The 22,512-nt window shown below is 44.2% G+C and overlaps 1 protein-coding gene across 2 annotated transcripts in view; it reads right to left on the minus strand.

The window, feature by feature from the left end:
• UACA (uveal autoantigen with coiled-coil domains and ankyrin repeats) overlaps nucleotides 1-8,670 on the minus strand; it is a 102,223-nt gene extending 93,553 nt beyond the window's left edge. For both annotated transcript variants that reach the window (XM_030814671.1, XM_030814670.1), the window contains exon 1: nucleotides 8,411-8,670. In XM_030814671.1, coding sequence (XP_030670531.1) covers nucleotides 8,411-8,491 — 81 coding nt within the window. In that variant the 5' untranslated portion in view covers nucleotides 8,492-8,670. The remainder of the gene's footprint in view (nucleotides 1-8,410) is intronic.
• Nucleotides 8,671-22,512: the final 13,842 nt, after the last annotated feature.

Below are 22,512 nucleotides of genomic sequence, written 5' to 3' on the forward strand. Positions count from 1 at the left end.
AGGAAGGGAGAAGCAGAAGGATGAACTTATAAACTCACTAACGGGATAATTTCTGAAGATGAAACTTTCATGACTAGTCTAGTTCTCTCTAAACAGTGATTTAAACTTGTCAAGTAATTTACATTTTAATTCAAGGTTAAAAAAAAAAAAATGAATGAGGCCGGGCGCAGTGGCTCACGCCTGTAATCCCAACAATTAGAAAGGCCCAGGTCGGTGGATCGCCTGAGATCAGGAGTTTGAGACCAGCCTGGCCAACATGGTGAAACCCCACCTCTACTAAAAATACAAAAATTAGCCAGGTGTGGTGACAGGAGCCTGTAGTACCAGCTACTAGGGAGGCTGAGGCAGGAGAATCACTTGAACCCGAGAGGCAGAGGTTGCAGTGGGCCGAGATTGCGCCACTGCACTCCAGCCTGAGCAACAAGAAGGAGACTTATTCTCAAAAAAAAAAAAAATGAATGAATGAAAACCTTTCTTTACCACAATCCCCAAGCTGCAGGCCCTCTAACTCCCTATTTTCACTAGAATTCTTATTTGAAGACTTGTCTATGCCTCATCTGTGCCATCCTCTACCATAAGACCAGAATTAGTTTCCAAATCTGATGCTCCCTCAGTGAGCTGTATAATTTCACAGCTCCATACTACCACTGCATTTGCTGTTCTTTTGCCTGGAAAGCCACTGAAATTGTCTTTCTGGCCCAAGCTCACACTCTACCTTTCAACCTTTTTATGGGCTCACTCTACACTCTATGTGTCCCCACAGCAATTTATACCGACTTCTATTATGACTCTTAACATGCCATATTCATTTATTGTTTATATCTAGCTCTTAAAATTCTTCAAGGCTGTGACTAGCTCTTTCTAATTACAGTACAGAAATTTTAGGACATACGCTAAATACAACAGTATCACAAAAGTGAATAAGTATCATGAACCACCCAGCTGCAATTTTTTTTTTTTTTTTGAGATGGAGTCTCGCTCTGTTGCCCAGGTTGGAGTGCAGTGGCATGATCTCAGCTCACTGCAACCTCCACCTCCCAGGTTCAAGCAATTCTCCTGCCTCAGCCTCCCAAGTAGCTGAGACTACGAGTAATCATGCCCAGCTAATTTTTGTATTTTTAGTAGAGACAGGGTTTTACCAGGTTGGCCAGGCTGGTCTCGAACTCCTGACCTCAAGTGATCTGCCCACCTCAGCCTCCCAAAGTGCTGAGATTACAGGCGTGAGCCACTGTCCCCAGCCCCAAATGCAGTTACTAACTCAAGACCAATCCTATTGCAACTATACCCCCAACATACTATCCCCACCCACCCAAAGATTATCTTGAAGCAAATCCCAGACTCCAAAATATTTATTTGAAAGATAAAGACTCAGCCGGACGAGGAGGTTCGTGCCTGTAATCCCAGCACTTTGGGAGGCTGAGGCAGGTGAATCACCTGAGGTCAGGAGTTCAACACCAGGTTTTGCCTGGCCAACATGGCAAAACCCTGTCTTTACCAAAAATACAAAAATTAGCCAGGCGTGGTGGCGGGAAGCTGTAATCCCAACTACTCGGTAGGCTGAGCCAGGAGAATCACTTGAACCCGGGAGGCGGAGGTTGCAATGAGCAGAGATCACACCACTGCACTCCAGCCGGGGCAACAGAGTGAGACTCCATCTCCAAAAAATAAAATAAAGAAGGATAAAGACTCTTTATAAACACAGCCACATTACTACCACTGTCACATTTAAATGTTTCAAATAATTTGATATCATCAAGTATCCAGCTGATGATTACATTTCCTCAATTGTTTCATAAACTTTTACTTTTTACAAGTAGCTAATCAGGATCTAAATAAAGTCCATCACTGCAATTGGCTAACAGGTATTTTAATCTCTTAAATCTCTTGTAATCTATAGGTTTCTCCTCTTTTTTCCTTTTCTTACAATTTATAATTTTTAAGAAACCATTTCATTTTTCCATAGATTTCGACAATCAGAATTTTGCTGACTGCAGCCCTATCTTCCTTTGCTCCCTGTATGACAATAATCAAAATTATTATATGACAATAAACAAAATCATGGTTATAGCTAAAGGGTTATTATTTTGGCAAGACTATTAATAGGTGGTAATAAGTATTTCCACCACAAGATACATTATGCCTGCTTGTCTTTCTTTTTGAGATATTAGTAGCCTCTGATAATCATGTCTACAGACTCTAGATTCATTAATTCATTAGGAGCTGTAAAGTTATGATATACTAATTCTATCACCCCTTCTTCATATATTAGCTGGGACAGAATACATGATATACTAATTACATCATCCCTTCTTCATCTATTAGTGGCAGTAAAATACACCTAAAACAGACACTTCCTCTTATCAGCTATTTGGCTACCTTGAGATACAGTTCTCACAGGAAATGCACAATAAATGTTTTATTATTTCCCTTTATTTTCCTGATCTTGAAAGAATGCATCACTTTCCTAGCATCCTCCAAAAGTCAAGAGTTGTTTTTATTTTTTTGGTCATCATTACAAACTCATGGATTTAAGGATTTCAGTGCCCTACAGTTGTTATTCTTACTGATGATCAAACTGTCCCATCTTTGGGCAACTGAGAGCCTCTTTGAGTTGGCTCCAGAGTCCTAATCTTTGACAGCCTCTTTACACTCTAGCATGACAAGGGGACTCCAAGTTCATCCTCCACACTTTCTGCTTTCAACTTGGAATTATCCATTTCTTCGAAGAGGACCTAATTAATCCATTCTTGAGCCTATGTGTTCCATAAATGTTTTCCAAACTAAATAAGGCAACTGCTGGGCAAAGTCTACTTCCTGAACTAATCATTTTTAATTTGAACAATGCATATGATGCACAATAAGTGTATATAATCATTACACCATCCTTATTAAAAAAGTAATTAAAATCCTTTACTCATCACCTAAAGTTCCTGGACTCATTATGCACCAAAAGACCCACCAAACCACTCTGCTTTGGTATTACAATAAAATTCAGCAATTCAAATCAACATAATATTCTGAATAAACTTGCTGCAGGGTGAGGGTTGAAATCAAAAACTATAAAAGGATGGTTTCTTTATTGTAATCCTCTTTCAAGAAGCACAAGAAATACAACGCAGGGATAACCATAGGAAGTTGTCTGAATACAGCTTTAATTAAGGTAAGCATTTTTAATTTAAGGTTGGAATAGTTAACGACAATGAGTAAACAGTGCTTAAGTATCATGAGTGTAAACTAAACATAACAATTTGTTATCTTATTGACACTACCCAAAAGTCATTGTTATGAGAATAGCATTAACATCTTTTTAAATGCACCCAAATCCTTCAGTGGAAAACACAAAGCCGTCATTCTCAAAATCACAACTAAAACAAAATCACGTTTAATCCTTTATGCTTTCTAAACATCTCAAACTAACGTTATTAGTGGAAACAGAAAATATTTTTGAAGATTTTTTCAGTTGCTATATTTGTAACTCTAAATTCTTTTAGAAATACCAGTATTTTTTCGCAGTGCTGAGGCATTATAGCAAGATGCTTTAGAACATATTTAGTTCTGATTTATAAAATTCACTGCCCCATTTTAAAAGCAGCCTAGAGAAAGGACAGCAAAAATAATCACTACAGAACCTCTCAGGTCTACAATCAAAGTACTCTGCTACGACTTTTTTTTGTTTGTTTTTGGAGACAGGGTTTCCCTCTATCACCCAGGCTGGAGTGAGAGTTCACTGCAGCCTTGACCTCCTGGGCCCAAGTGATCCCCTCACCTCAGCCTCCCTGGCAGCTAGGACCACAGGCATGCACCATCACTTCCGGCTAATCTTTTGTATTTTTTGTGGAGATGGGATTTCACCATGTTGCCCAGGCGGGTCTCGAACTCCTGGGCTCAAGCAATCCAATTTAAAGTGGTATCCCCTTCTAAAATGTCTGCTTACAATATTTGTTTGCAGCACTTCTACTACTTCTGGAATTACAGTCCCTTAATTTATATTAAATTTCCTAAACTAGGTGAAAATGGAACAAGCATATTCTCACTATACATATAACTGAACACATAATTAACCAGATCTGGTACAGTAGTGATAGTCATCTAATTATCCCTTTTAGAAATCCGAAGCTCCAACTTAGTAAGTGATTAAAAATACATGTAACAGGCTGGGCACGGTGGCTCATGCTTGTAATCCCAGCACTTTGGGAGGCCAAGGTGGGCGGATCACCCGAGGTCAGGAGTTTGAGACCGGCCTGGCCAATGTGGTGAAACCCCCTCTCTACTAAAAATACAAAAATGAGCCAGGCACAGTGGCAAGTGCCTGTAATCCCAGCTACTTTGGAGGCTGAGACAGGAGAATCGCTTGAACCTGGGAAGCGGAGGTTGCAGTGAGCCAAGATCGCGTCATTGCACCCCAGCCTAGACAACAACAGCGAAACTCCATCTCGAAAAATAAATAAATAAATAATAAATGTAACAATAAAAACACTCTTCGTTTATGGTTAACAGATGCAGCCATCTCCAGACTTGCTAGTAAAGGACTAATCCACAAATGTAGTTTATCCAGAATTTGTAATTGTGAACTACATTTATATGTGTACAAACATTCCCATTTAGTAAACTCTAAATTCATTGGCGTATTTATAACAATGGTATTATTCAGAATATTTAAAATTACTACTTCTGCCTATAATCTGCACATAATTCTAATTTAGCATGCTAAGCTAATATGCTGTATTCCACATATTATGTAATAAAATATCTGCATATGTCACATACCTCAGTCTACTGCTGTGTCTCCTTCAGATAATAAGCTTAAATACACAAAGGAAATTATTTATGAAATAAACATTTTAAAATTTTATCTCAAATCAAAGTTGTGCAAAGTAAATAGTGACTATTTCCAAGATAATTAAATGAACAGTTTAAGACTCAAATTAGGTACCCATAGAGGAAAGAGAAGAAAGTAAGATGTACTTTACACCATAATAAACATCTTACGTATCAAAGACTTAAATGTAAAAAAAGAAAAAAAACTAGAAGAAACTTGGGGAGAGGGGTTGTTTAACAGCGAATATTGCAGAGTGGAAAGGCCAAGATATAAACCTAAAAATCATAAAAGGTTATAAATTAAATTGTATAAAAATAACCACCTTCTCTGCACAGCAAATGCCACCATAAAAATGTCTTAAGACAAATAACCAATTAAGAAATAATATTATTCATATGAAAAGGGCTAATTTCCCTGATATAAACTATTTACAAATGAATAGGGAAAAATATCAACAACCCAATAGAAAAATGGAAAGGATAGGCCAGGCGCAGTGGCTCACACCTGTAATCCCAGCACTTTGGGAGGCTGAGGCGGGTGGATCACAAGGTCAAGAGATTGAGACCATCCTGGACAACATGGTGAAACCCTGTCTCTACTAAAAATACAAAAATTAGCCTGGCGTGGTGGTGCATGCCTGTAGTCCCAGCTACTCAGGAGGCTGAGGCAGGAGAATCGCTTGAACCTGGGAGGCGGAGGTTACAATGAGCCGAGATGGTCCCATTGCACTCCAGCCTGGCGACAGAGCGAGACTCCATCTCAAAAAGAAAAAAAAAAAAAAAAAAAACAGAAAAAGAAAAATGGAAAGGATAAACTGTTCTCACCTATCAGGCTAGCAAAGGTCAAAAACTTTGAACAGACTTCTACTAAAAGCTTGGAAAACATTTCTCATATACTGGTTCCATGATGCATGAAAGGAAACTTGACAACATCCTTCAAAATTACAAATGCACATATCCTTTAACCCAGCAATTCACTTTTAGGAATTGATTCTACAGGTACAGACACACACTTGAAATATGAATATTAATCACAGAATTGTACATTACAGCAAAAGATATGAATGGGGAGGCTCTATTTACAGTTAAAAAAAAAAAAAAGTCCAACATATGAAACAGCAGCTACAGTGTGCTAGCATTTCTATAAAGGGTGACTATATTCATATTTGCTTGTATATATATATGCTAAGCTCTCTCTGGAGGAACATGCAAGCAACTGTATCACCAGTGGCCTCAGGAAGTGGGGCAGGGTGGCTGAAGCAGAGGTTAGGGAAACACGGTATCGATATTTTGTTGTAAAATTTTTTTTTTTTTTTTTTTTGAGACGGAGTCTCGCTCTGTCGCCCAGGCTGGAGTGCAGTGGCGCAATCTCGGCTCACTGCAAGCTCCGCCTCCCGGGTTCGCGCCATTCTCCTGCCTCAGCCTCTCCGACTAGCTGGGACTACAGGCGCCCGCCACAAGGCCTGGCTAATTTTTTTGTATTTTTAGTAGAGACGGGGTTTCACCGTGGTCTCGATCTCCTGACCTCGTGATCCGCCCGCCTCGGCCTCCCAAAGTGCTGGGATTACAAGCGTGAGCCACCGCGCCCGGACTGTTGTAAATATTTTTATTCCTTTCCAATATTAAACCATGTGCTATATTACCTATTCAAAAAATAACTTTTTAAAGGCAAAAAGAAAAAAAAAAGAAAGAGTGGCCCAATCATACAATAAATACATATACATGTGACCAAATCTGGGATTATGGTTTATAGATTGAAAAGCAGAACGATCTATTTCTCCTGTACATGTGTTTTATTCTATCAATGCTTAGTTTGGTTTTATTCATCACTAGTTTTATTTTAAAATTTTACAGAATTCATTCTAAGTTTTATTCATCATTACGCTTTTATTTTTAAATTGTACAGAACTTATTCTAATATTTAAACAGAAATGTTTGCTTTTTCTACATAAATAAGTTAATATGTTTATCTTTATTATGTCATTTTGAGAAAAATAGAATGCTCAATTGAGTGCTAAAGATTTAAGCTCAGAGATATGCACTTTATGTTCCAAATGTACAAAATGCAAACTATCATGCTGATAATACCCGCTAAATACTCTGCGTTTCTAGAAAACTGGATAAAATTAAGGCATATAAACCTCCAAGTGGGATGTACATCCTTAGTGCAAATCAAACACAACCAGGGAAAATAAAGCTAATAAATCTAGAAACGTGTATCTTCTATAAAGCTAAAAACACAATTTGCATTAGAGAAGTAGAATCTTAACTGTAATGAACTCCAGTATCACTTTAAATGACATTTCTGCCAATTACTTCAAAAAAAAAAAGTGAAACAAAGTAATCTCTTTTTCCTATGAGCTTATAAAACGACTTCATGCTTTATCAAAGAACATCAATTATGTCATCTGAATCTACTGTCTTTTTTGAAATAGGAATTTAAGTCTAGTTAGTTCCTCCACAATTTCCTTTATGTCCAAGTAAAATAATCCTCGATATAGGTGGAGAGAAAGGCACAATTCTGAATTAACTCAAAAAAGCAGAAGCAGATTAATTAGTATTCTGATAAAAATAATATAATCCTTTGGTAAAATCTGCGTTAAATTGTAAAGGTTCATTTTAATTACCCCAACTAGGTAACTGGGCAGTTGGAGCCTAACAACTCCTTTACGTTCGACTCTTCAAGACTTTTTAAGTGGCACTTATTTTAATGATATAGAATTTTGATGATATCGCCATTCTTGTGACAAATTATCTAAATCACAACATTTGCGGTCAGGCTGTTTCTCAAGATTTCTGTTCTCCTGCCAACTAAAGAGGCCCTGACTACTCCTTGGCGCACACACTGAGGCCGCGCTGCAGGTCAGCACCGAAAGCGCCCCGCACCGATCCCGCCCCACAGGTGCGATTTACACGACCCACATCACCACCACCCCTCCCGACTTCACCACCTCCAGGGTCACCACCCTGTGGAGTTTTGTCTTTACGACTAAGCCGATTCCCTCTGCCTCGCTGGGGAATCAAACTTCCCAGTGACAACGACAACGGCCAGCACGGGACGTCCGCCAGCCTGGCAGGGCTTGACGCTGTCTCAGACCCGGGGAAGGTTCGGAGTCCGCGCACGGTGGTGCGGGGTGCGCAGCCCTGCCCACCTGCCCTACCCCGTGCGAGCCCCGGCCCCGGGGACTGGGGAGCCAACACGGCTGAGCGGGTGTGGGGAGCAGAGCGAGCGCCGGGAGAGGAGAGCGACGAGCGGGGTCAACGGAAAGAGCGGAGTAGGGGGGCCAATCGAAGAACTTTGGATTTAGGAGGAGGGGGCCAGAACCGCCGCACTGAGGTTTCTTCCAGAAGTTCGGAGGCTTGGGAGAAAGGGGTGGGGAAGAGACCCGTAGAGGCTCGGGTGCGGCGGCGGGGAGGGTCCCCGGGGTCTCTGGGCTGACGGAGTCTCCGTTCTGAGGGAGGAGTCGCCAGGGCCGCCGAAGCCGAACTGGCAGAGGAAAAGCAGAGGAAGGAGGAGCGCGAGCTCGCCAGCAAAGGAGGGCTGCGCTGCTCCCGGAGCGGAGAGCCTGGCAGCCCGGGCCGCGGGACTCACCGCGCTGGCGGCGGCGGCAGCGCCAGACGACGCGGGGCCGGGCACGTCCTGCCTCCTCAGGCGGGACCTGAGGCTCTTCATGGCTAATTCTCGCCTGGCCCGCGCGCGAACCTTAAAGGCTGCGGGGTGCCAGCGCGCAAGGAGTAGAGGGCAGCGGCTGCAGCAGAGGCGGCGCGGGCTGTACCAGCCCCACCTGCCTGCCACCTGGGGGCCCCGGGCAGCAGACGGCGACGGGCCTGAGGCGGGGCTCCCCTCCCGTAGCCAATCGACCCGCTGCCCTGGCGGGGGCGTGGCAAACCCCGACCAATCGGAATCCAGGAATGGGGCGGGACTTCCCTTTTAAACTGAGTAACACCCTTCCTCTCCCCGCTGGAGGAAAAGTTTGGGAACTTTACCCCGGGAAGGGGCGGAGGAGGTGGGCGGCCAGAGGCATGGAGATACGCGCAGGCCGGGCTCCAGACCACCGGCGCCCGCCCACCCGGAGCTTAAGATCTAGAGAGAGCACGGGGTCCCGCCTCTGCCACCTCTCATCTTCCCGGACTCCCCTCCTCTTTCCACCCACGCGCTCTTTACCAAGTAAAGTTCCTTCCCTTCCGTCTGGTCTTAGAAATGACTCTTGGTGGCCGGGCGCGGTGGCTCACGCTTGTAATCCCAGCACTTTGGGAGGCCGAGGCAGGCGGATCACGAGGTCAGGAGATCGAGACCACGGTGAAACCCCGTCTCTACTAAAAATACAAAAAATTAGCCGGGCGTGGTGGCTGGCGCCTGTAGTCCCAGCTACTCGGAGAGGCTGAGGCAGGAGAATGGCGTGAACCCAGGAGGCGGAGCTTGCAGTGAGCCGAGATTGCGCCAGTGCACTCCAGCCTGGGCGACACAGCGAGACTCCGTCTCAAAAAAAAAAAAAAAAAAAAAAAGAAATGACTCTTGGTTACCTGCACACAGAACAGCTTTCAGGAGCAACTTCTCTTCAGTCTCCTGTTTTACTACCAAATCCTGGTGCCTGGAAACCACCACACGCATCAAAAATTCCAGAAATAAACAGTCTCTAAGAAATAAGGTGCTGATTGTGCAGAAAAACGTACAGTTAAGAAAGACCTTGAAAGACGTTATAATAAGTTACAGTACAAGTTACGTGCTCGATTATTTGTTGAGTCAAGAATCCGCCGTATTGGAAGCAAAGGGGTGGAATGGGGGCGGGGCGGGAGGGAGGAGAAGAGGTGTCATCAATTAAAAATGACTCCCATAGCCAGTGATCTAAGTTGTCAAAAAAAGTTACGCCCTTTTTTCTTCAAAAAGGTTTTTTGTTTTCTGTAGAAACACATTACATGTAAACGTATACGATGAAGTTAAATCATCTTACCTAGAAATCTGGGTTAGTAAAAATTATTTAAGAGGATGAAGAAACAGGAAGGTGTTCAGCACCCAATAATTTGCTGTTCGTGTGACATCTTCAGAAGTCTTCTTTGGAGTCATTTCCCCCCACACCCCCCCCAGCAAAACGTTTATTGTAGCATGCATCCATTTGAAAAGACAAACGGTCCACATTTTCTGACTAACAAGGGACTCTTTTTTGTCTGAAAGGTCCGTTGCTCTCTTTAGAGTTTCTTTATAGTAACTCAAGGTTTTCTTCAAATACTGTAAGAAAGTTTTCAGAATTTCTTGGAGAGACAGCATTCAAAGACTGTTAACCCTATACAACAAGTAAATAACAACTAACTACCCAAAAAAATTATTAAATTTCATCTTGATTAGATCTTTGGAAGAAAATTTTCTTTGATTCCTCCCCCTTCCTCTAGATCTCTAGTCATTTAGTTCTTGTTGGCTCTTTAAAGTGTCTGTGTATGGTCAGTTACTCTGTTCTCACTGCCACTGCAGAGCCAAAATTATCTCATACCCGGACTATTATTACAGAAGCTTCCCAGCCAGTCTCCCAACCTTCAGTCTCTTAATTGTCCCATCACCAGTAAATTATGAACCATCATCAATAAGTCTTACAAAAATAATCCTCTTGCTCAAAAGCCTTCAGCAGCTAACGAATAAAATCTAACTCTTGGCATTTAAAGCTGTATAACGTGGACGCGACCCTGTTCTCTAGCCAACACCCCAAGCGAATTACTCTTCAGCCCATTCTCCAAACATGGGTCATGGCTTTCAATTTCCACATCTTTATGCATACTGATCCCTCCCCCAATAATCTTCTCTCTGTCTACATTCATCTCAGAAAGGCTGCTCCCCCAAGAGTGATTGGTAGGGGATGTGGGGGGCTTCTGGAATACTGTACTATTCTCTCTGGGTGCTGCTTACATATCTAGTGTTTTCAGATTGTGAAAATTCAGTGAGCCTGTACTGTATGCAATATATTCTCTTTTATGTGTGTGTTATGCTTTAACAAAAAGTTTGTTTTTAAGTGTATGTCCCTTCCAAGCGCCCTCCTTTCTGTAGAACCTTCCCTGATGAAGTAATTAGAAGTGATCTCTCCATCCTCCAAATAGTTACAGCAATTTATACCTCTCATATGATACTAACACATATGAGCTGAGCAAACCTTATTTCATTACTGGACTTCAATTTACTTAAAATTAGGGAATAACTGACATATATTTGAATTCCCTAGAATGCTTAGCATGTTATAGGTGTTTAATAAATATTTCTGAATGAATTGATGCATTCTTATTGACTACTATAGTAAATTATGGTTGTTTGTTCTATGTATTTATGTGACACAGGATTGGGATTCCCCCTATTGTGAACACAGATGGAATGATCTGAGGCTATGGTCCTGCTCAAATATTTGTGTCTCAATCAACTCCTTTGCTCTGGGCTTAAGATAAGTATCCATTTACCATCTAGTCCTCTGACTGAATCTTAAATGTTAATTGCTTACACGAGCACTGTCTCAGCAATTGGCTATTGAGTTATTAATTGTAGTGTTATGTTGTACTAGTTGTCTCCTGTAACACCCAAGTTATCATAGTCCTGGTGACTGGCCTCCTTTTCTGTTGTTACTGGATAAAGCAAAGGAAACAGACAGAACCACAAGTATAGCTTGCATCAGGTTCCAAAAATGTTGGGCAAGTTATTTTTATGAACTGTCTGGATGATGTCCCCATGGTGTCTGTGTCCAGTGGCCTTTATGGATTTTTCCAGCCTAGAAACTTGATAGCTGATGTCTGCTTATTCCCATTTGAGAGCAGCTAAGTAAATACCACTGGTCTGAATATTCAGTAAAGCTTTTTTACATTGATCTGGAAGCTGCCTATATGAAGTAAAGTCACTATTATTAGCATTCTACCAGACAGGTTGGGTTTTATTTTGTTAACTCTTATCACTATTATTTATTTTTATCTTCCCTTCAGAGCAAAGGGCACTTATCAAACCTAGATGACCTTTTGTTTGTTATCACACTGAGCCTATATAAAATACTTTTTTTGTTTTACTTATTTTTTCCAATATTTATTTATTTACAATATATACCAGGAAGGGTAATGCATTTTTTAAAATTACTTTACTAGATTATATATACACATGGTAATCTCAAATAATACAAATGGAGCAAGTTGATCTGCTTACCACTCCTATTTTGATCCCTGCTGTCAAGGAACTTGTGTTCTGGATTAGATAACAAATGTGTAAGCTGTATGCTAACACATACAGCTTAACTGGACAATCACTTACTGAATTGTGTAGTAGGATTGCAGATGGTATTTAGGGAAGGAAAAGATCAACAAATAAGTTTGCCTGAAGGGAGGCTATCCAAGGTTGAGTATCCATTCAATGAATAGGAACAGGTGAGAAGTAATACCAGATAGGCAGAGGATACCCAGGGAACCTGCCAGAACAGGGAAGAGAACACAGTTGACAGATGCTCACTGATAACTCAGATTATGATAAGGGCAAAAACGATAACAAATATGATTTTTCAGAAAAAGAATAAAGAATCCACACACAGGGCTGGGCACGGTGGCTCACGCCTGTAATCCCAGCACTTTGGAAGGCCGAGGCGGGCGGATCATGGCGTCAGGAAATCGAGACAATCTTGGCTAACATGGTGAAACCCCGTCTCCACTAAAAATACAAAAAATTAGCCGGGCGTGGTGGCAGGCACCTGTAGTCCCAGCTACTCTGGAGGCTGAGGCAGGAGAATGGTGTGAACCCGGGAGGTGGAGCTTGCAGTGAGCTGAGATGGCACCACTGCACTCCAGCCTGGGCGACAGAGCAAGACTCCATCTCAAAAAAAAAAAAAAAAAAAACGAAAACAACAACAATAAAAAAAAAGAATCCACACACAGGCCGGGCATGGTGGCTCACGCCTGTAATTCCAGTACTTTGGGAGGCCAAAGTGGGCAGATCACTTGAGGTCAGGAGTTCAAGACCAGCCTGGCCAACATGGTGAAACCCCATCTCTACTAAAATACAAAAATTAGCTGGGCATGGTGGTGGAAGCCTGTAATCCCAGCTACTGGGGAGGCTGAGGCAGGAGAATCGCTTGAACCCAGGAGGCAGAGGTTGCAGCGAGCCAGGATAATGCCACTGCACTCCAGCCTGGGTGACAGAGCAAGACTTCATCTCAAAAAAAAAAAAGATTGACATACAAAGTCTAAAATTTACACATAAAATGAGTCCTTTTCAAACATAAAGATCTCCTTCCAGACAAGCTTTAGTTATGAATTCTATATCCAATGACTTCCCTCTTCATTTTCAGAACTTGCTGCTCCTAGTAGCCCCGGGGACCCAGGGAACAAAGCCAGTGAATAATTCCATGAAGGGGCCCATGACATCAGTCATTCTCTCAGAGGCCAAAGCAAATGGCTGGCAGAACCACGTGTGGTCAGAGTCATGAGGAAAGGCACCTCTACCCAGAAGTCATAGGCAGCCCAGGAAATGAGAGACCTGAGGCAGTTCTCACACCCTCTTCTCTTGCCACATTGAAAACTAAAACATTGCATAAACTAGCTTTAAAAAAATAAATAGGTCATCTTTGGCACTAACTTTAAAAGAATCTGTATTTTTAGTAAGCTCACCAAAGGCTGCATCTTAGAAAACTAGAATGAGAAGAAGAAAAGGGGAAAGAAGATGATGTCTGCTCCATATAACCATAGACCCTCATGTAAGTTTTCTTAGTTACTCAGCACTAAAACTTCAAGTGGTATCAATTCCTTCTTACAGAAACAACTTCTTTCATCTCCCCTGTTGAGGACTGTTATGCGTTTAGCTATAGCAATCTTGAGTTTACGGCTTATCTTCCAAAGAAGGCTGCTTTCTACCTCTCTCTGTCTTCCCTGGCATTTACAGACTGTCATTCACTTATGACATATCGAGTGTGCCATTAGTTTTGATACTGAAAGAAAAAGTGAAAAAACAGGAAGGATCATGGTCAGGAACAAAACTAGGCTTCCCCAGCATAATTGACCTTATACCTAAAAGCAGTTGAGATAATCACTGTGTTTTCTTTGGATTCAGGTTTAACATCAAGTCTTGATTACACACAATCCAGAAGTACCCTTAGCTTCACTTTAATGATAAGACTGATGGGCCTGAGTGCTTATGGTTGAAAGGCAAAAAAAAAACTCTTGATTGCCTCTTTTAAAACAGGCTACTCAGCCTGGAGCCCAGAGAAACACCAGGAATTTGGTTCTGGGATCAGTAACCATCTGACTCCATAGTAAACTTTCCTGGACCTTGGAGTTTTCTTATCTTGGCCAGGATATGTGCAATGAGCCGAAAAACTTTCAAAACTTCAGCACTATCAAATAAGTTGGATAGAAAAGTTTCTTGCTTTTAAATTTAAAATATGGCAGATAAAGGCTATCTCTACAGACTTTAAATGATGGTTTTACTTGTCCTGCTTGTATTTTTTCCCCTCCAGATTTCCAAGGAGACTTTTAAAATTCTGGCAAAGTGTTCGGTAAACACTCTTGACTGAATGGTCAATTACTAGTAAATTACATGGCTGGTTCAATACCACCAGTTACTCCATGACAACCTTTGCTACTCATCCTAACACAAGAACATAGCAGACAGAATAAGTTAAGATAAATCTCACTTTCAGGCCGGGTGTGGTGGCCCACGCCTGTAATCCCAGCACTTTGGGAAGCCGAGGTTGACGGATCACGAAGTCAGGAGATCGAAACCATCCTGGCTAACACGGTGAAACCCCGCCTCTACTAAAAATACAAAAAATTAGCCTGGCGTGGTGGCGGGCGCCTGTAGTCCCAGCTGCTACTCCGGAGGCTGAGGCAGGAGAATGGCGTGAACCCGGGAGGCGGAGCCTGCAGTGAGCCGAGATGACACTGAGAGGTGACTGCGTGCTGGCAGTTCTCGCGGCCCTCACTCGCTCTCGGCACCTCCTCTGCCTGGGCTCCCACTTTGGCGGCACTTGAGGAGCCCTTCAGCCCACCGCTGCACTGTGGGAGCACCTTTCTGGGCTGGCCAAGGTGGGAGCCGGCTCCCTCAGCTTGCAGGGAGGTATGGAGGGAGAGGCGCGAGCGGGAACCGGGGCTGCCTGCGGCGCTTGCGGGCCAGCTGGAGTTCCAGGTGGGCGTGGGCTTGGCGGGCCCCGCACTCGCACTCGGAGCAGCCGGCCGGCCCTGCCGGCCCCGGGCAATGAGGGACTTAGCACCCAGGCCCCGGGCAATGAGGGACTTAGCACCCAGGCCAGCGGCTGCAGAGGGTGTACTGGGTCCCCCAGCAGTGCCAGCCCACTGGCGCTGCACTCGATTTCTCGCCAGGCCTTAGCTGCCTTCCCACGGGGCAGGCCTCAGCACTGCAGCCCGCCATGCCTGAGCCTTCCCCCGCCTCCGTGGGCTCCTGTGCGGCCCGAGCCTCCTTGACAAGCGCCACCCCCTGCTCCACGGCGCCCAGTCCCATTGACCACCCAAGGGTTGAGGAGTACCAGCGCACGGCGCGGGACTGGCAGGCAGCTCTACCTGCAGCCCCGGTGGGAGATCCACTGGGTGAAGCCAGCGGGGCTCTTGAGTCTGGTGGAGACGTGGAGAACCTTTATGTCTAGCTCAGGGATTGTAAATACACCAATCAGCACCCTGTGTCTAGCTCAGGGTCTGTGAATGCACCAATCGACACCCTGTATCTAGCTACTCTGGTGGGGCCTTGGAGAACCTTTGTGTCGACACTTTGTATCTAGTTAATCTAGTGGGGACCTGGAGAACCTTTGTGTCTAGCTCAGGGATTGCAAACGCACCAATCAGCGCCCTGTCAAAACAGACCACTCGGCTCTACCAATCAGCAGGACGTGAGTGGGGCCAGATGAGAGAATAAAAGCAGGCTGCCCCAGCCAGCAGTGGCAACCCGCTGGGGTCCCCTTCCACACTGTGGAAGCTTTGTTCTTTCGCTCTTTGCAATAAATCTTGCTACTGCTCACTCTTTGGGTCCACACTGCTTTTATGAGCTGTAACACACTGCGAAAGTCTGCAGCTTCACTCCTGAAGCCAGCAAGACCACGAGCCCACTGGGAGGAACGAACAACTCCAGATGGGCAGCCTTAAGAGCTGTAACACTCACCGCGAAGGTCTGCAGCTTCACTCCTGAGCCAGCAAGACCATGAACCCACCAGAAGGAAGAAACTCTGAACACATCCGAACATCAGAAGGAACAAACTCCAGACGTGCCACCTTAAGAGCTGTAACACTCACCGGGGGGTCTGCGGCTTCATTCTTTAAGTCAGTAAGACCAAGAACCCACCAATTCTGGACACACCACCACTGCACTCCAGCGACAGAGCGAGACTCCGACTCAAAAAAAAAAAAGGATAAATCTTGAAGGGCAACACGCTAGTCAGAGACGACACCGGTGGCAGCCAAGAGATCTTTATTGGAGAGGTAGAGGTCAGGTCGCGCGGGGGAGAGAGAGAAGAGAAGAGAGAGAGAGCTGCTCGTGTGCTGGGTTTTATATCCCTTGGGCCTACGTGGGGCGGGCCCAAGGGAAGGCGGGAGATGCTTCTTTCTGATTGGCCCTCCTTTGGCGGGTTCAGACAGCGCCCGGTCAAGGAGGGGAGAAGAACCCGGAACCGGCGCCATTAAGGTACCCCTGTTACCTAACATTCCTCCCTTTTTTGTTTCTTAAGAAGTGGGGAAATGGGCGTTGTAGTTCGTCTGAGTACTTCCTGCTGAGTGGGGGCGTCGTGGGGGAGGGGTATGGGAGGACTGTGGGGGTTGTGTACGGGGCACAGCAGGAGTATAAGGCCAAGCAGTAGGGCGCTGTATGTGAACACCTCCTCAGTTGTGAAGTCCATGAATGTTCCTTGTAGCCAGCCAAGGGGCAGGGAGGGGTCTGTGATGAGCCAGCAGTCTTTGCGGAGATCATCTAGGAACTGGTGGAACCGAGACATGGCGCTCGGAGTCTGTCTCTGGAGTCAGCCGCTTCTTCGCTGGTTGCTAGGAGTTGATAATGTCTAAAGAGAAGCTGGTTAAAGGTTTGGTTAGAGATGGATGAGACTTGCTGTCTCATGAATTTGAGAAGGCACGGAAGGAGAGCACAAGAGGACCCATGAGAGGGCCTAGAAATGGGAGGATCCAGGCTAGGAGGGGGTCTTTAGGGTGTCCCACAATGATGGGGACAAGTTGGCCCCTGTTAGTTTCTTCCTAATGTTATGTAAGTTTTAATGTTTGTAAGAAGATGCAAGTACCGCCTTTTTCAGCAGTGAGTAAATCTAGAGCTCAGCGGTTTGAAGTGTTACCCCTGCTAGGGATGTGATTTGACGTTGTAAAGTGGCTAAGGACTGGGAATCTTGAGATCGGAAAACTGAGACACGCTGTAACCTAGGGAGGCAGCCCCTAGTCCTGAGCCTAGTAGGGAGGTGGTGAGGGGTAGCCCGAGAATGAATGGTAGGAAAACTGCTCTCTTGTGTTGGTGAATCTGTGAGGGGTCTAGGTCAGGGTGGTTAAAGTGGTATGCTGATGAGCCTTCAGAGAAGGGTAATAGGGTAAGTTGGAGAAAGAGAGTGACGGGAACACAGGGGCCACCAGTGGAAGAATTGATAGACTTGTGTAGGGAGCCATTGCACCAGCCTTCGGGGGCTGGGAAGTTTGGAGAAGCGGTGGTGTAGGTGCAGTTGGTGGGGGGCGGGCAGGCGCCGCTGGGAGGGGCGTCTGGTTGATCTGGGCTGGTGGCCGGAAAGCGGGGCGGAGGGTGGTGGTATGTGGGGGGGCCTCGTCGGCTGGGTCGAAGTCGGGGGCAGAGGGAGGGGTTGGCAGTTTAAGAGCAGCAAGGAGCTGTTGGGGTTCGCAAGGGAGGCAGAGGTTAGGTGTGTCCTGTAGGAGGAAGAAGCCGTGAATATATGGGATCTCTACCCATTTTCCTGTTCGCACGCAATAGTTGTAGAGATCCCAAAGAAGATCAGGATTGAGAGAGCCATAAGGAGGCCATTTGTTTTGGTTGTCTAGGAGATAGGTGGGCCAGTTTTGAGTGCAAAATTTAATTAGGTGTTTTGGTTTGATGTCTGAGGCGAGGCCAAGGGCCGACAAATTATTTAAAAGACGTTGTAGGGGGGTGTCAGCCGGCAGGGATGCAGAGCCTCCCATAATGAGAGGAAGGAATAGACGGCGACGAGCTAGGCAGGGCGTCCCCTGCTAGCTGCTTGCCACGGAGCGAGTCAGAGCCTCCAGATCAATCGTCACCGAAACAGAAGGACTGAGGAGCCTCTGAGAGGCGGGAGGCCATGGGTCACCTGGTACCAGGATTTTAACGAGCGAAAGAGAGGGGCCCAGGCCGGAGACGCGAGGAGGAGAGGGAGAAAACTCCATTCCCTGCAGGCCAAGTTGGAAGTGAATGATAGGGGCCTACCACTGCCGTAAGGGCGTCGGGCAAAATGTGTCCGTCACGGGAGTGGCTAGGGTCTGGCGATTTGCCCGAGGTAGGCCCGGGAGGGGAAAACTTACCGAGATGAGGCCAGTGGTGGACGAAGAGCTCGGCGAACAGGAAAATGGGTGAAGGCTGGCTGGAGGTCTAGACTGAGCCTGGGAAGGGGATCGGGGTCCCACCTAAAGGTGGGGATCCCGATCCGAGTCACGGCACCAAAATGAAGGGTGACAGGCTAGTCAGAGACGACACCGATGGCAGCCAAGAGATCTTTATTGGAGAGATAGAAGTCAGGTCGCACGGGGGAGAGAGAGGAGAGAAAAGAAGAGAGAGGAGAGAGGAGAGAAAAGAAGAGAGAGGAGAGAAAAGAAGAGAGAGAGAGAGAGAGCTGCTGGTGTGCTGGGTTTTGATATCCCTTGGGCCTACGTGGGGCGGGCCCAAGGGAAGGTGGGAGGTGCTTCTTTCTGATTGGCCCTCCTTTGGCGGGTTCAGACAGCGCCTGGTCAAGGAGGGGAGAAGAACCCGGAACCGGCGCCATTAAGGTACCCGTTACCTAACAAATCTCACTTTCAAATGTACTTGGGAAACGACCCAAGCTTTATGGTAGATGATGAACAATGACTTTACAGTCACTTAAATTGAAATTGCTATTGACTACATTGGTTTCAGTTATGGGAAAGAGAAGGTCATAGGTAAAATCTGGATATAGAAATGTTATAATAAAGTTATATATAAACATATTTTTATTATATTTTTATCATAAAAAATTATCAATAGTAACGTTTTAAATGTGCTATTTGGAATTCTTTCATCAAATATCCTTATAAATTAATATATCTTTAAGTAAATCCTGATTTTTACCTTAAAAAGGAACCCATATAAGTAGATAAAATGTGTATTTTAGGCTAGGCACAGTCACATCTGTAATCCCAGCATTTTGGGAGGCCAAGTCAGGTGGATCATTTGAGATCAGGAGTTCAAGACCAGCCTGGCCAATATGGTGAAACCCCATTTCTACTAAAAATACAAAAATTGGCCGGGCGTGGTGGTGGGCACCTGTAATCTCAGCTACTCAGGAGGCTGAGGCAGGAGAATTGCTTGAGCCTAGGAAGCAGAGGTTGCAGTGAGCAGAGACTGCGCCATTGCACTCCAGCCTAGGCAACACAGCGAGACCCCCTCTCAAAAACAAAAAAAAAGAAAAAGAAAAAAGAAAAGTGTATTTTAAAAGGTTAATTTAAAAAATTACTTACTGCATGATATAATACATGGTTGATTGATTGATTGTTTTTTTAACATTTGATTACCAAAAGACCCATTCCCTTCCCTTTCTGGAAGGAAATAGTTCATGAAAATTATTTTCTGCATGCTTCTTCTTCAAAACTACTTGAATCAATGTTTGTTTTCATTAAAAATTAAAATATAATTTTGTACCCAATTGTTAAGTAATACTTAACTACAACGTTTGTTTGGCAGAAACGTTTAAGGTACAATTCTTATATACAGTAGCATTATTCCACATTGCATTTAGGCCATCAAGACTATTTTAATAGCATATTTTATTCAAAGAGATTTGTCCACTCTTATGCCTTCACGGCTTAACCAGATATATATATTCTTTACATCATCTATATCTATTTAGTACAAATATCAATATATATATATATTCTTTACATCATCTATATCTATTTAGTACAAATATCAAAAAATATTTGATAATAATGAATCAGTGTATGCTTTCCCTCTTGCTGTTTTATGAATGTTGTTGCCACAAACAAAATATTTAAAGTAGCCAATAAATTAAAATACCAACACATGCTGAACTTCAAAAGAGCTACATTTTAATTTTGCCAGGCTAGGGAGAAGCATGTTTTATGCTCCATAAACTTCAAAACCCTCCCTGGACCTAAACAATAATTAAGAACAGTTCCTTTGAACCTTAGAAGGGTGTAGTCCATGAATTTACTTGAGATCAAGACATCGCATTTTAAGGCTAAACTAAAAGGCGTATTTCTTCTACTACTGAGACATTGAGCTCTAAGAGAACAATAAACTCTCAAGATCTTTTGATTCATAACTCTGAAGTGACACTCATCAAGTCAAAAAATACAAAAAAGCCTAAAACCACTAACACCCAGAGGCTTGAGCTCTTTTTAGGCAAGTCAAACCCCAACTAAAACTACCTTGGGGAATTCCCAAATACGAATCACAGCAAATCACCTAACAACAATAGAGGTTGCTCATAAACTCTTACAGCCAGAGAGCTCCCATTCAATACTACATGGCTCCAAGTCAGCATTCCTTACAGGTAGCTGTGCAGTCTATGCCAGAATGTTAACACTTTGAATGCTTTAAATCACACTTCCATCCAGAAAGAAATTGAGGCAACTTGTAACAAATTTCATTACCATACTTCCTGACAACAAAGGGAGGAAATCAACCTCAGGAAGGAAGAACTTATGTTCACTATTGGAGAGACCATGATATTCATCCTTGAGTTTGAAATTTGACTTTCAGCTTCCTAATAGCCAAGGCAAAACAAAAAATAGAAACTAACAGTGACAGCTTTGAAACCAGAAAAGGAAAAGGCACTGAACATTCTCAACAGAGATAATGCTTTCCTGCTGCTACGTTCTGCAATAAATTTCTCATATGAGTGTGCCTTTACTTACAGGACAGTGAACAGTGGAATAGATAACCCCCTCAGCTATAAGAAATATCTTTGTTGGGTGTCCAGAGTGTTCATTCCTCTAGCAAGTGTTGGTTATCAGGTGATGTGTGAGATGATACTGAGGAATCAGCAGGGAACAAGTAAACAAACAAATAAGTAAGCGATCAAGATCAATTCAGAGAATGGTATATGGGAAAAATAAAAAGGGTAATGTGCTAGAGAACAAAGTGGCAGGCAGGGATAGGGAGAATGATTGTAGATTGGGTAGTTGAGGAAAGTCTTTCTGGAGAAGTGACTTTGAACTAAGGTCTGAATTACAGAAAGGAGCCTGTCAAGCATAGATGTGGAGGCAGAACACTCCAGGCAAAGAAAACAGCAAATGAAACGGCCCTAAGCAGTGTGGTATCGCTTGGCTTGTTGCAGGACCATACTGAAGGCCAGTGTGGCTGGAGCATAGTGGGAGAAGAATATGGGCAAGAGGGAGTTGAAGAGACAGGCTGGGGCCAGCACAAAGAGGGCCTGGTGGACCAAAGAAGGATTTCGAATTGTGTTCTGATAGGAAGTAAGGGATGATGTGATCTTATTTATATACTAAAAAGATCTTTCTGCTGCTAGGGAGATAACTGATCATAAACGACCAAAGGGGAAAGCAGGAAGGCATGAGCAGGACTGGGATATAGTCTAGAAATAGAGCTGCCTCGATGGTAGACTGGATGCAGGGAGTAAGACATTAAGAATCTAGGTAGATGGTGTTGCTTACTGAATGGGGATGACTATGGGAGCTATGTTTCCAAGGGAAAGTCAAGAGTTCTGTTTGGTCATATTGGTTTGAGTCACCCAGTGAGCATCCAAATGAGGATATATTAAGTAGGAGATCGAGACCATCCTGGCTAACACAGTGAAACCCCGTCTCTACTAAAAATACAAAAAAAAAATTAGTCGGGCGAGGTGGCGGGCGCCTGTAGTCCCAGCTACGCGGGAGGCTGAGGCAGGAGAATGGTGTGAACCCCGGGGGGAGGAGCCTGCAGTGAGCCGAGATCGCGCCACTGCACTCCAGCCTGGGTGAAAGAGCGAGACTCCTTCTCAAAAACAATAAAAAAATAAAAAAAAATGGGCCGGGCGCGGTGGCTCACACTTGTAATCCCAGCACTTTGGGAGGCCTAGGCGGGCGGATCACGAGGTCAGGAGATCGAGACCACGGTGAAACCCCGTCTCTACTAAAAATACAAAAAAAATTAGCCAGGTGCCTGTAGTCCCAGCTACTTTGAGAGGCTGAGGCAGGACAATGGCGTGAACCCCGGAGGCGGAGCTTGCAGTGAGCCGAGATCGCGCCACTGCACTCCAGCCTGGGCGACAGAGCGAGACTCCGTCTCAAAAAAAAAATAAAAAAATAAAAATAAAATAAAATTCAACTTAAACTTGAGGTTGCACTCTATTTTACAAAATTACAAATTTTCCAATTTTGCTAGCCTTTTTTCATGATGGCAAATAACAGTAAGTAGTATACTACCTAGCAAATGGTGTGGAAAAAACAAAACTTCTGAGTGTATCCCTTCAAGATAAATGCAATCTTTTAACAATGAATAAGAAATAGATTTTTGGCCGGGTGCAGTGGCTCACG

Source organism: Nomascus leucogenys, chromosome 6 (assembly GCF_006542625.1).
Source record: "Nomascus leucogenys isolate Asia chromosome 6, Asia_NLE_v1, whole genome shotgun sequence".
NCBI lineage: Eukaryota > Metazoa > Chordata > Mammalia > Primates > Hylobatidae > Nomascus > Nomascus leucogenys.